The sequence below is a fragment of the Rosa rugosa genome, chromosome 1 (genome assembly GCF_958449725.1).
Source record: "Rosa rugosa chromosome 1, drRosRugo1.1, whole genome shotgun sequence".
Lineage (NCBI taxonomy): Eukaryota > Viridiplantae > Streptophyta > Magnoliopsida > Rosales > Rosaceae > Rosa > Rosa rugosa.
In genome coordinates this window covers 40,326,235-40,340,964 of record NC_084820.1, presented here as the reverse complement: position 1 = coordinate 40,340,964, position 14,730 = coordinate 40,326,235, and the positions used below count along the sequence as shown (strand labels likewise).

At 39.5% G+C, this 14,730-nt stretch overlaps 1 protein-coding gene and 1 long non-coding RNA gene across 4 annotated transcripts; one reads left to right on the top strand and one right to left on the bottom strand.

Annotated features, from left to right (window-relative positions):
* Nucleotides 1–8,090: 8,090 nt before the first annotated feature.
* On the bottom strand, nt 8,091–8,637 carry LOC133727876 (uncharacterized). The gene is made up of 2 exons (XM_062155287.1): nt 8,547–8,637; nt 8,091–8,447 (listed from the first exon to the last, which is right to left on the bottom strand). Exons 1-2 carry the CDS (start codon nt 8,631–8,633, stop codon nt 8,091–8,093), a joined length of 444 nt encoding a protein of 147 aa, XP_062011271.1. The 5' UTR covers nt 8,634–8,637.
* A 331-nt stretch (nt 8,638–8,968) lies between these two features.
* Nucleotides 8,969–14,226, top strand: LOC133724890 (uncharacterized). Of its 3 annotated transcripts, none has more exons than XR_009854092.1 (6): nt 8,969–9,237; nt 9,349–10,218; nt 10,546–12,207; nt 13,170–13,522; nt 13,763–13,841; nt 13,926–14,226. It is a non-coding gene; the product is annotated as an uncharacterized LOC133724890 (long non-coding RNA). The 3 variants fall into 3 exon arrangements; XR_009854091.1 differs by having other exon boundaries at nt 8,978–10,218; nt 10,546–11,456; nt 12,129–12,207; XR_009854090.1 differs by having other exon boundaries at nt 8,971–10,218.
* The last annotated feature ends 504 nt before the right edge of the window (nt 14,227–14,730 follow it).

The following is a 14,730-nucleotide window of genomic DNA, read 5'->3' as shown; positions in this document are numbered from 1 at the left end:
AACCATTAGGCGAGAAATAATCGATAAAATAATTCAATCGAAAATCTCATTTTCGAAAAATATTCCAAAAAATCTCAATATCGACGAATAAAATATATTAATAAATTCCGGAAATCACCTCGGAAAGTAATTCGTCGAAAATCACTTAAATCATGATTTCAAATAAAAGCCATATATCGGAGATACTTATCAAAGGCTCAAAATCCATTCCCGAATCATAATTGAAAATAAATTATAATTAATCTCTGAAAATTTAATCATATTCCGAAAACAAATCATGAAATCCAAATCTGAGCATAATAGATTCGTATCTGAAATTCATATGGAAAAACAATGCCAAAATTATAATCCAAGGCAAAATATTATGCTCGATAATAAAATGGTAAATAAATTATTATTTTTGGAAAAATAAATGCATGCATCATTCTTTAAAAATAAAAGTCCACTCACAGTACTATTCAGGTGATCATGCATACGAGTTCCTTCGTCGAGCAATCGCTCGGTACGTCACCCTTTAAACGTCCGGATTAAGCCCGTGAAGAAAACCCAGAAATGGGTTTCAGATCCCCTCTTCGATTCGACCTCTACACAGGAAATTGCAGCAAGAGGGGTTGGGGAAAACGTTCACCAGCTCGAGGAGTCCCTGCTGTCCACTTTTGGCGGTCGGAGGTGGTCGGAAACGATGGAATCGCCGGAAGGATCAAAATTGGACTCGGAAGGAACTTCACGTCGATTTGAGCTTTTCCGGCCAAATCGTTGCAAATCAAGGGCACCAGCGTGAAGGTGGGAAGGAGGCGAGTTTGTGGTGGCTTGGAACACGCCGGGGGACGGCCGGACGGCGTCGAATTGCAGCGAGGAAGCTGCTGCCCGAAGAGGAAGGGGGAGAGCGCGGGGAAGAGAGAGAGCTAGGGTGAGTTTCCGGAAATCGAAACCTACCTCGGTAATTTTCCATATATATATATATATAATTTTTACCATGAACAGTAACTTTCACATTTTCGCGTATAACTTTCGCATGCGAACTCCGAGTTTTACGAACCACATATGCACGCGCTCGGTTTAACATCCTCTACAACTTTCGTGAAGAAAATTTTCTCAGATTTTAACCCGAACAAAAAGTCATATTCTAACCCCCCCTAAACTGTAAAATGATAACTGCGAACGGTAAAACGTACCGTAATTCACATACACATAGTAAAAGAGGTTAAATCGGATATGGGGTGTAACAGACGCTCTTAGTCTGAAGTCTTATGAACGCTCTTAGTTCATTAATAGCGTGAATCCCCACGATTCCGCTTTTCAAGAATCGAACCCACGTTATAAGAAAGGTTAAGAAAGGTGGGATGTAGAAGAAGGGAGGTTGTAAGTCCCCGAGGAAAAAGAAGAAGAAATTTAAATTTCAAAAATGGGAACTTTAATTTAAATACTTACTTGTTTGTTTGGAGCTTGAAGCCTTGAAATCTTGAACTTTGAGTTGATGTAGCTTCAGTGGAAAAAGAACTTGGGTGGCTAGGTGATGCTAGACTCGTGCAACGATGGGATGAGGCCGAAAGTGTGACCGGTTGGCTGGCCGAGAAGGCTGCAGATGCATCTGGCCTAGAGTTACCTTGCGGAGGCGCTGTAGGGGCAGTAGACGCACGGCAGAGCTGCAGGGGCAGCAAGGCAGCGACGCAGGGCTGTAGGCGCAAGGGCGTCAGGCGGGCAGCAGCAAGCGCAAGGGCCCGTAGCTCTGGGCGCGCGCGGGGTAGGCTGCGGTGATAGCTAGGCTAGCTCGGGCTAGGGGCAGCGAGGTTGTTTGGTGAAGGAGATTTCGAGTTTTTTTATTTTTGATTTAATTTTGTGGTTAGAACTCGTGCTGATAACGTGTTTAAGAATGAGAGATTTGAGAGAGATTGATGAGAGAATTATGTATTTCATTATTGAGAATAGGAGCCCTATATATAGGGATTACAAAGTACATGTTCTAATGTTACAAGAAAAACTATTCCGAATAGGAATAAGAATTCTAGAACATTCTCTCCTGGCCTATTACAATCATGGAACTAATCCTAGTTTGATTAGGCACACATAAGTCGATTTTCCTTCAACATAAACCCTATTTTCTTTCTAGTTAAATCTGCGCTTCCGAGCAATTAACTTGAATATACCTCAAAAAAGGAGAAGGAAAAAAAAAAAGCAGTTAACTTGCATTAACCACCACCCATCTTCATCAGGCTCAAAGTTGGATCCAAGCTCTACCTATTTCTCTGCTGATCATGCTTTCCTTTTTGATAGTTTAGGTATAGGTTGTGTGTAACGTCCCGAACCCAAATTTACCAGTTTACTAGTCTTTCGGACGGTAAACGAGAGTTATTTTTATTTTCAGCTCCGTTTCGACCTTTTAGGGGGCCCTAAAAGTTGACTTTTTGTTCGGGTCAAAATTTGAGGAAATTTTCTTCATGAAAGTCGTAGAGGATGTTAAACCGAACGTGTGCATATGTTGTACGTAAAAATTGGAGTTCGTATGTGAAAGTTATAAGCGAAAAGGTAAAGTTACTGTTCATGGTAAATTAGTATATATATTCAAAAATTTTCGGTGGTAGATCAGTTCTACCACTCTCCCTCTCTCCTCTCCGTTTCTCTCTCCCCGACCCCGTCAGCTTTGGCCGGCGGTTTCTCCCTCGTTCGGTTACCGATTGAGGCCCTGTCTGCGGCTATGAACTTGTCTCTTCATCCTCTTTATGATAGTGGTTGCTTGGTGGCGTGATTTGGGCGGTGGGAGGTGCAGCAAGGCGGTGAACTCGAGGGGTTCGGCCGACCTTTCGGGTCGCCGGTGTTTTCTCATTTTCCTGCCATTTCAGGCCGATCCATCACCCACTCCTCGATGCTGGTTCGATCCATGATAGTGGGTATCAACGATTTGGTCGGATTAAGGCGGATCGACGGCGAGAAACCCCGTACGGATTTGAGGTAATTTCGACCCTCTAGACTTGAAATTGAGCTTGGCTACAGTTATGAAAGATGCTTAGAATGTTGAGTTGATGATGCTGGTAAAATTTGGTAGCTAGATATGGTGGTTGACCGGCGGCGCGTGGGGCCCAAGCGCAGTCGCCTGTGGCGGCGCGTGAAGGCGCGTCCGGCCGTTCCTGGTGAGTTGTTTTGGTCTGTTGGATAGTACTTGTTGTTACAAATTTATGGATAGATGTTTGGTGGAAATTGGAGGAGATTTGGATATTAATCAGAATTTCCGAAGTTCAATAGTTTGGTTATTGATTTACGAGAATTCCACCATCAGATTTCTCTCAATTCTACCCTAGAAACTTTGAATTAAAGAATTGGTGTTAATGATGAAGTTTTGGTTAAATCAGAGAAGAATTAGAAATGTTGATTCATGAGGATTTGATGTGGGAATCATATTTAATTTTCGGATTGTTATTCATGAATTATAATTGTGTACAGGGCGACGTGCCGAGCTACTGCTAGACGTAGGAAACCGGTAGCGTGGTCGCCTAAATAGTACTGTGAGTGGACATTTATTTTAAATTAATTGTGCATGCAGTACTGTGAGTGGACATTTATTTTAAATTAATTGTGCATTATTATTTTTCCGATTGAGATTTAAGTTATGATTTGAATTATTGAGTTTTATGATTTTATGAGCTTGATTTCTTGAGAGTTATTATGCTCTATGAGTTACGGGATTATTAGTGAATTTCATTCCCGAGGGCTTTCAATAGATTTTCAAGCTATTTATTTATGAGTTATTGAGTTGGGAAATGATTTTCGGGAAGTGATTGATTAAGAAAATATTGTGAGAATTATTGATTTCGATTATCGATTTATATGATGATATACGAATACGAATGATTTATCAAATATTAGAGCACGATGGAATTATCGAGATTTCTTGAGTTTTGAGCTCCGCACTTATCAGCTTTGAAGTTAGATTGAGATTTCTTTCTGAAAGCATTTATTGATTTACCGAGGATTTATGCTTCCGAGGATTTATTGATATATTGAGCCTTGAGTTATCGGGATATTCTTGAGTTATGTTTTCGGTGAATTATTGATGACTTATTGGATTAATATCGGGTTTCTTTCCGAAAGCAATTATTTTAAAGAGATTGATTCCAGTTCATTGAGGAGGTATATAAGTCAGCGCATGCATGCATTACCTGGTCGGCAGTCCCCTCCAGGTAATAGTCTGGTCGGCAGTCCCCTCCAGACAATATTCTGGTCGGCAGTCCCCTCCAGAATATTTCGGTCGGCAGTCCCCTCCGATGCGTCATCTGGTTGGCAGTCCCTTCCAGATGACATGAGGTAGTTAGTCGACAGTCCCTTCTAACTTCCTATGGTTAGTCGGCAGTCCCCTCTAACCATCACCTCCTCGTCCGGTCGGCAGTCCCCTCCGATGCGTCACTGGTCGGCAGTCCCCTCCAGGTGGCATGAGATGACTAATCGACAGTCCCCTTTAGTCATCGTCTATTTTGGAGATATGATTTGAGATATGAGTGATTTAACGAGATGTCTGAAATATCATTATGTATTTGAGGGATTTGAGATTTTAAAGAGATTTCGAGATGTTCTATTCTACGTGATTGAGATTTCAGTAAAGATGATGATTAAGAGTGTTTTCAAGATTTTTACTGCATGCGAGGTTTTAGAGAATAACTTGGGAAAGCATTAAGTTTCACTTGTTCATTCAAAATTACTTATTTTTCGTCCACTCACTCTAACGATTTTCAAATGTTTTTTTCCCCTGGGCCCTTCGGTTTCAAATGCCCAGTTTGCAGGCCAGATTAACTTGAGGTCGAGCGTACATGGGGTTGAGGCATAGCTGTCATAGCTTCCGCATTATAAAAGTATCAGTCCTTTATCTTGTATTCTATCTTCTTGTACGCCTGTACATTAGATTGCTCTGATAACCCATGAGATTAATATTCTTAAGTTCAGAATTGTTTTGTGAAATGGGAGATGTTGTGATTTAGGGAGCAGGGTGGCTCCAGAAGATTAATGGTGGATTATTTTTGAAGTGTAAATGTCTTTCTACAGGTTTTGGGTAGTCCACTTTTAGAGGAAGTTCTGCCAAATTTGGTAAAATTTCTTTTAAGGTGGGCTCCGCAGGGCCACTTTGGATTTCAAGGTGAAATCCGGGGCGGGTCCTGTCATTGTGTTAGAGGTTTTATTCTGTAGCTTTGTTTCTCTTATAAAAAAAAAACAAAACCACCACCACAACTGCGCCACATCCACCACCTGCATCACCACTACCACAATCGCCACCCCCGCCAGCATAACCACTGCTACACCTCTTTCCCAAGTGTGATCTGCAAATGAGTGACAGGGACAGCGCAATCGTAAGGCAGACCAAAAGCAGCCCCCATGAGTTTTCAAGTTTGTTGGGAAAATCCCTTCTGCATGCTCAACACCAAGAACACCATATTTTCTAGCCACTTCCTTTTTCAATGTATGGGTTACAGATTTAGTAGATATAGGATAACATACAAGCAAATATATAGAGATGAACTGGGTGTTGGGATATCAACTTCAAACTTTCCAAGCCGTTGCCGGCAACACATGGTTGAGAATGTCTTAGCATGCAAAACTGAATACTTCTTAGAAATTTCAAGCGAGGACGACACACAATATATGGTTAGGATAAATTGCAAATATCAGTTTAGAACTTTCCTAGAGCCGATCATGTAGCTGACAGGTTCAAAAGCTTGCTAATTAAAAGTTGCAAATTTCATTTTGTTTTTAGCTGATCTATACAACGACAATGATAACTACATAGATCGAGAGATGTAACTTTATTAGTAGACATAAATGAGTAATAAACCACAACCATAATTTTCTAACAACCACCACCACCACCACAACCACCACCACCACCACCTCCACAACCACCACCACCGCCACCTCCACAACCGGCTCCTCCACCATGACCCCCACCACGACCGCCATTCTTGCTTGATCCACAAGCAAATATGACCATCGATATGAGTGAGAGAGACATAAGAACCATGCCAACCAAAAGCAGGCTGCCGGAGTTGTCTGCCAAGATATTGAGACCTACTCCCACTCCATGACCACCACCAACAACAACAAAATAATTTCTAGCCATATTTTGGGTCTCGATGCGTTACAATATTAACTACTTGAACAAATGCTGTGTTCAATTACAAGTGAAGAACAGCTATATATAGGACTTTCAAGCATATACATATCACATCATGTTAATATTGAAATTTCATACATGCACCTATGAGCAAATGCGGTGTTGAAGTTTCAAATTTCAAGTTATTTGAATTGATCGAGACTTCCGGCTGTGCAAAACTGACAAAGTCAGATCTTCCCGCAAGTTGCTTGGAAATTTCAATTATTCAGAACTGCGTCTCCGCAGTTGCAGATACATTTTCCCACAGAAAAGTCTATTACGAGGGTCTGATTCAGCGCTATAAGATTCGTATGATTAATGCAAAATGTCAATATCACATATGCTCACATAAAGTCAATATGTCTAACGCCAATAAATTCCATCCAAGCAAAAATTATGGATTTCTTAAGTTTGAACTCCCAAGTATATATATCAATAAAAGAATAAATAAGATCCACATATAAGAAGATATAAGAAAAGAATTCTCTGCTTCATATGCATGACAGATAATCCACATGGCTCACTCACTGTAGCATCAAATCCCTTTTATTAATTTCTCTTTTTATAAACAAAATACAGCTATTGCTTCCCTTTATACAAGAATCCCAGTAGAGTAGCAAACTTTTAAGTTAAAAAAAAAAACAAAAACTATGATGAGATTTACACGAAAATTACAGCATCAGAGATGGGCTTGTCATGTACAGTTTTCTAAGTTCAGAGTATAGTAACCTTTAAATCTTTTAAGACGTGAAAAAGAAAACTTTAGCACCTTTAAGCTCATCAAGAGAGACATTCAACCAAGGCAAATGAATAAGCTGGTAAGCTTCAGATAAGTGTTCCTCAATCTAAGCTGGTATAGGCGTAAGAAGTTCTTGGTAAAAAAAAATAAAAGTAAAAAAAAAAAAAATGAGTATCGTAAACAAAAGCTTGTCACCACATGTAAGAGTAAATAGGACAGCTTTTTTTTTTTTTTTTTTCAGTAATAGGAGAGCTACAGTAAAGAACTACCTCAGAAAACCGCGAACGCCCGTGATGCACATTAGAAGTTTTGACAATTGTCTCCCACTTGGGATCGAGAGAGGATATTTTAGAAACCGGACTGCTGGTATAAATGCGTGAACCAAGAGACGACTGTGAAGATGAATTCCTGGAGGAAATGGTAGGCAAGGTACGTACGCTTTAGCCAAGACTCTGACGGTGATTTTGGTAAAGGAGGTCCAAGAGGTAGTCGTGCATTGTTGCCCTGGGAACTACTTTGATTACCAAGTTTCACAAGACGTTGGCTTTCTAAATCAATCTTCCCCTTCCTGGCCACTTTCGAGCTGATCAAGGTAATATAATTTTTAACTAGGCCATGAGAAATGTCATCAGTACCTGAAGTCTTAGGTTGTTGGGTTTCTAAATCAGTGCTCTCACATCTCAGCAGCCAGCTTCATGAAAGCTGAGCTATTGAACCAGAGACGAAGGAAAAAGAAGATGAGAAAAGGGAGAGAAAGCGTATAAAACTGAACGGGCTACATTGTATACATTCTTGAGTAAGGCCGTGGCAATTTTCTTGATCATCTTAATTCTCCAACTGTTGGCTACTTGGCTTTCTAAATTAAACTCCTCTTGGTTGGGTACTTTTGAGATTGCCAGTTTGTTAGAATCCTTTGGATCCTGTAGAGAACCATTTCTTGTGATTGTTTGCACATCACCGGTTGATTTGCCAGAAGAAGACAGAAAACTGGAGTTAGAAAAGTCCAAACATTTAAACGGAACTACTGCTTCTCATTGACATCCCCCAAGTGTTCAATATCTTGACATGAAGACACAGCCGATGGAGTTTCTTCCATTTCACCACTTCTTTCAGGAATGTCCAAATCATTCCGGTCTGTAATCAATAAGTCCTTTTATCACGCCCTTTATATCTGAGGAAAATGAATTTGAACTTGAAGATTTTACTGTCTGTACAGAATCAACATAACAGTGTCTTCTCAACCACAGGACATCCTAAGCCCGCTTCCCATTCCAGAAAGCTGCGGCCTTTTCTATATTTATCCGAGCTACTAGTCTCCTTGGAACTCTTAGCTTTCTCAGGAATACCAAGAGAACATTTTCCATCATGAAGGATAGACTCAGAACATTCCCTACGGTAGGGTGATATGCCACTACCCTGCAGACGCCTGTTTACTGATGACCCATCTAATGTCAGACCATCACTTCTGTTACTGATCTGGTTGGATTCACGTTTCAAATCAATGTTATCTTCATGCAGCCCAGCTTCTTGATCACCACTAATTAATCTTTGTTTATATACACCACTCCCGGCATGCTAGAGAAATAAACAGGTAATGTTCAAAAAATCTTCTTGACCTTATAATAATAAAAGGAAAACCTTAAGGAAAAAAAAATAGGGAAGCAGGAAGAATACCTTTTCTTTAGATTCAGTGTGAGAACCAGCATAAGAAGAGTTACCGTGCACTCTACGAACAGAAGAAATGGGTACTTGCACCGGCATTCTAATCCCTGGAACAGGATTAAAAAGTGGAATTTTTTAGGCAAAATCCTAGCTAGAGGAATTATAGATCCTAGCCAGAGGAATTTATTTTTCATGGTCCGGCCGTCTCATGCTTTTTCTATGAAAAACATTGCACCTACCTACTTCGAGTGATTGATCATTCTATTCTCATTTGCAATATCTACACTACTAGAAAATCACCCATAGAACACCGATTTTGGCCACTATTTGGAAAGAGTGGGTTTTGAGAATAATTTGTCACCATTAATCGGATCAGTGAGTTGTTATGAGGCTTGGCACCGAATGTGGGTGGCCCAATTCTGAAGTTGTGGGTTTAGTTTCCAATATTTACAATTTTTGCCCCTCTAGGACATCTCTTGTCAGCAATACCATCCCTCTCACATGGCTATAGTAGGTATGGCAGCAAGCTTCCAATATAAGACTGGACCCAGATCAACCTCACTTCATCAAAATATGACTCTTGCAAAGCATCAGATCTGAGAAGAACCTATCTTTGGCGTCTGCCAATCTCCTTCATCCCATGCGAGCTTGTGCGAAAGATTTATCTTACTCTCAACAGCCGTCCTTCTGATCTAATGCTACTGTAAGTTCCTTTTTTCAATTTATTGAACTTAATATATCAATTACTTCTACAATTTTCAAGGAATCGAATTTAATTCATAGTATATACATAAACCCTAAATTTCTCTTCTAGTGGATTGAAGAATCGGTTCCCTTGGCTGCGTTTGAGTGTTCGCAAGCAAGAGTTTTGTTCTTCATTTTTCTGATTTTGTTTATGTTTATTTTTGATTTTGATATAGAACCCAGAAAAGTAGCAGAGAGACTATGTATATAGGCCTATAGCAAGCTTAGGGAACGATTTTAATTACAAAAATTTATATAAAACTTGGAGTTTTACTTGTTGGCGAATCCATAGTTGAATTTTTTTCAGGTGGATATGTCTTTTTTTTTGGCTCAATAATTCAGCAAATTCTTTTTTTTTTTCTTTGCACCTTAGAACGGGAGTTCAATTATATCAAAATACTAGTTTTTTTTTTTTTTTTTGTGTTTTGGGGGTGGGGGGGATGTTGATTATTTAAAACTAAAGATTAACAATTTAGTTCTTTCTTATTTCTTAATGTTTGGAAATTGTAAGTATGAATTCTAAAAATAGCTTATTCGGTTAAGATTCTTGTCTGATTTTAAAATTTCAAGCTGTGATAGAGCAGTTTGGTGGAACTGGTTATGAAAGCTCAGATGTAATGGTGATAGATGAGGTTGAGAGACAGAGACATCAACAGCTAGAGAAACTGTATAGGTCTACTTGTGCAGGAAAGGCATACATGAACTTTGTTTACATTGTAGAATTTTGACTTCAAACTATGGCTGAAAAATTTGTACTACTCAATGTGATGATAGTTAGTGTATTGATCTCACATTTTGGGAAAGAACAAAGTTTGATTTTATAGGTGACATGACAATGAAACCTGCTAGGCATATATAGGTGGCTATTTGTTTTGCTATCTTGGATCACAAGTCTGGGAACATCTTGTCCTGCTAATCTAAAATGTCAGATTTTTTTGAGGTATTATTATTTCTTTTTGGTGCCAAACTTGTTCCATCTGTCAAACTCATTTTTCATAATTCTTATGCTCAGGATTTTCAAAAAGAAATTGTAAATGCAGCTGAAGCATTGACAGCGATAGGATATAAGCATATTGAAGCAGATACAATGGGAAGTGTGTGATATAATGGGAAGTGTGTGAAGTTATGTGATATAAATGGAAGTGTGTGAAGTTAATACTTAGTACTCTATGAAATTGGCTTATCTTACTAAAGTCTGCAAATAGAAAATATGTCAAGCCTTTGCGGTTGCGCTTATTACTATCTGTAATCCTTTCGTGGTAGTCAGGTACCTAGTTGTCTGAGGATTGTAAAAGGTATGGAGCTGAAAATGTCCCTGACAAAATTTTAACTAAAGGTGCGTCTATATATGTAATAACCTCATTTTCCATTACCTTAATTATTGAATTTTCTGGTTTTGGCACTAGAGTAGTGATGATTTCTTTTTTTAAAAAAAAGAAAAGAAATCTGTGAGGCGTGTTGAGCAACAGTGAAGCAGTGCTTCTGCTTTACTTCTTTTGTATATTGAATGAGAATTGGTGGAAGGCGGTAGGCAGCACAGTGCTTCTGCTTTAGTTCTTTTGTAGTATTGTATGCGATTGTTGGAAGGTGGTAAGCAAGCACAGAAGAGAAAAAAAAAAAGAGGAAAAGAAATTCCACTCTCTCCCGTTCTCACGTCCGAAAACAACCCAAAGAACAGAGCAAATTTCTCCAAGATTTTTCTCGCTCCACAGGCCATCGATCGACCCCAGACCACGTCCCACGCCTTCGCCTCCTCCTTTCGCAGTTGCCGGTAACAGCCTTTCGCCGTCTCGTGGGCCGTACACGGCGGTGGAGCACAAGGCCGGTTTACCCCCGTTTTGATTTCAAGCTTGATATCTCAAGCTACCAGTCACCACTCCTCACCAAACTCCATCCACAAGCTCGCCTCAACGTCCTGAAGCTCCCAGAAGTGGCCTTGCACGGCGGCGCTACTCGTGGTGGCGGCTGGAAGCCAGACCCGATCAAATCGAAAACCGAAGCTTCGAGCAATATATCTCGCGCTACAGGACGTTGTTTTGAGTGTTTCTTGAACTGGTGAACTCAGAGTGAGGATCTGAACAACTTTCCAGAAGGTATCGAGGTCTGAAGTTGCAGTTTTTACGTCGAACTAGGAGCTCGCCGGTTTCTGGGTTTTTCCGGCCAACCGACTGGTTTGAGGTAATTTCTATTCCTTCCGGTCATTTTCAGACTTCGTGCTAGTTATGAAAGTTGTCAAGCATGATGAGAGGAAGAAGAGCAGCCCGGCCCCGACACCATTGGTGGTGGTCGGCGGCGGCTCTGCCACTAACTCCGGCGGCCCTTTCCGGCCACCTCCGGGGATCAAAAATATGGTTTCTGTACATTTTCAGATTCTATATTTCAATACGATCATTTTGATATATTATACACAATTTTTGGATATCATATGATTAAGTTATGAATTTTACGATTTCGATCGATTTCGATCGTTCGATTTGTGATATGTGAAGATCGGACCGTCCGATGGACTTGTAGTTTTGATATGTTGATCTTATGACTGTCCCAGTGGCTTTGTGTGGTCATGGGCGAAGATCCGACCGTTGGATCTTCGTATAATTGCTAAACAGTGACTAGGAGGCGATTCGTGAGAATCCGTCCGTTGAATTTTCGTATAAATTAGCGGAGATGTTAGTAAGGACGATTCAGGAAGATCTGACCGTTGGATCTTCGTGATGATTTTTGGAGGATGATCCTAAAGGCGATCTGTGAGGATCCGACCGTTGGATCATCATTTAATTTCGATCCGACCGTTGGATTGTCGTTTGATTATGTTTTTGAGTTATTGGCTAAGTTAAGGTCATGTCTGATTAGGTGATCGACGGTTTGATTTGGCGGACGATTCGTGAAAGTGTATTTTGAGCTGTTAAGAAGACGCAGCGGGAATTTAGAGGTGAGTAAACCTCACGTGGTTCATATTACGAACCGAATAAATTTAATTACCTTATTTTGTCGTAATTGCGTGAAAATATTTATGAAATAAATATTTGTTTTAAAATCATATGGACTTGATCAACTACGGTCCATGGGTAAGTAAAATGATTTTTACTATACAAATGAATTTCTCGGTTTTATTGCATGTGAACTATAGTTGGTATTAGTGATTATCCCTGAGCGGATAATTACGTATATATATATTTACGTGATTATATGTGAATGGTGTGACATTGAAGAGTGTGGAATTGGGATGATTAAATTATTATGAATTGACATGTGACTTACCATATTTATATGTGATGAACATGATTGATGAGTTCTTGTTAATATTCATGATTTACATTGGAGGATGTATAGAGTTAGAGAATGTAGGGTTCTGAGGATGAGGTGTCCGAAGTTCGACGGTTAAGGATAACCGGAGTGTTTGTGTACTGAGGACGGGGATGTCCAAGGTGCGACGGTTTATTATTAACCGAAGTTGTGTGCTGAGGACGGGGATGTCCAAAGCGCGACGGTTTATTATTAACCGAAGTATATGGTGCTGAGGACGGGGATGTCCAAAGCGCGACGGTTATAGTGTTAACCGAAGTATTTTTGCCGTTGCTTGACCCTAGGCCAAGGTGTCAGAGGTAACGAGGCAGTTAGAGCTCTAACGTGTTATGGGATGGGACCAAAGTGGTGATAGTGTTGTGAGATAGGACCAAAAATGGTGATAGTGTTGTGTGATAAGACCAAAGTGGTGATATTGAATGGGTTTGACGTTTGCGTCGTGGATGTTGAGATTGTTGGTTGTATTGTTGAGTTATAAGAATTGTAATTTAAAATCAACAGTTCTTTCTTGTTTACTCATACTGGCTGTAAAAAGCTTACCGGGTTTTGTGTTGTTGCAACTCCCGGTACACTATTCAAATTGTGTAGCGGGAAATCCTACAGGTCAGGAGAACCAGGACGGTGATCGGGCTGCTTAGAGTAGTGTTATGTGAATTACAGCATTATATTGTGAGGTTTGTTATGCTCATTTAGAGCTTTGCAATTTTACTTTGTAAGAGTGAATTGTAATAATTAACTCGAGGGTTTCGAGTTTTTGTGTTGAGTGGCGAGTGGTGTGTTTGTTTGTGAGAAAAAAATTCAGAACGTTATTTGTATTAATTGTTTATTCATGTTTCGGATTTGAATTGGTTATTCAAAATTCGGGGCGTGACAATATACTTTGATGCTCGTAAGCATGTGGAAAGGAACAAGAAGACTTGAATAAGTTGTTATCTTCACAGGTATGTTTTGAGTAGCATAAAGTTTCTACTCTCTCCTGATTTGAAATCTTGACTAGTGAGCAACTGCAAATTATGGTCATTATGTCTTGTCACAAACCTAAAGGCAAGAAATATTTCATTTAAATAAGTCTCTACATTAAATATGTGGTTTCTATGACAATTGAACTGAGTACAGAATATTTTGCTTGAAGAAAATGTTGTGGGAATGCCATAACACGTTTTGTGGTTTGTTCATTTCAGGATTCTATTTTGAAACAGACTTTGAACCGGGAATGGTCATTCACCCAAACAAATGGAATGAACAATCTCACATTAATCGGTAGGAATGAATGTCCATTTTTTTTATAACTTTGGTTGTTGCAAGTTATGATTTTTGTTCATTGATATGTTTTTGAGTATGAAGTTGATGAAGTGGCATGGGACAAACCGAAGCTTAATGACTTTCTGATGAAACTGTGATGTATGAATCAACCTGCTCAAGACCTTGAGACAACAATATCATGCAGTTTTTCCTTATTGAGCTTTACTAGTGAAAGAAACATCGACTTATTGACCATGAATGTATACTTGTGCGCATAGGCTTGTAAGTTGTAATAGGTTTCTTTATTAGGTAGTGCAATAAGCTGTAGTTACATTTGTAACAAACGGTAGATTTTGATTGAATGATGATGTATATCAATAAATTGGTAGACATCATTCATGTATTCAACTATTTACTGTTTTTTGTTTTATTATTAATATTTTTTTTTTAAATATGTGGCATTTGAAGACACCATTCTAATAGTTGTAGTAATTGGTGTATAACTAGAGTTGGCAGCTGATATGACAGCTGACATGACAGCAATGTGTATATGTTGAAAACCTAGGCACCGTTTCAATTTTGGTGCACTATGCTGCAAAGGAAACCCCAGCAATCACCACTGTCATGCATTGGGTGGCTGCATAGTGGCTAATGAAGAGTTTGGTGGCCCTTGTAAACAATGAGCACCTTTATTGGAGGGTGTCCTATAAGCATAATTCTAGTAGTGCTATCTGGAATGTAAAAAGCACTCTGAACTGAATAGGCCAAACAAAAATATCACCATGCAATATCTACCTGCTCAGTTAATACATGTGACTGAAAACAAAAATCGATCCAAGATCGACAAAAGCAATTCGATCCTAAGCCATTTCGTACTCTAACTCATGGTACGTAGAATTTTGCTCTA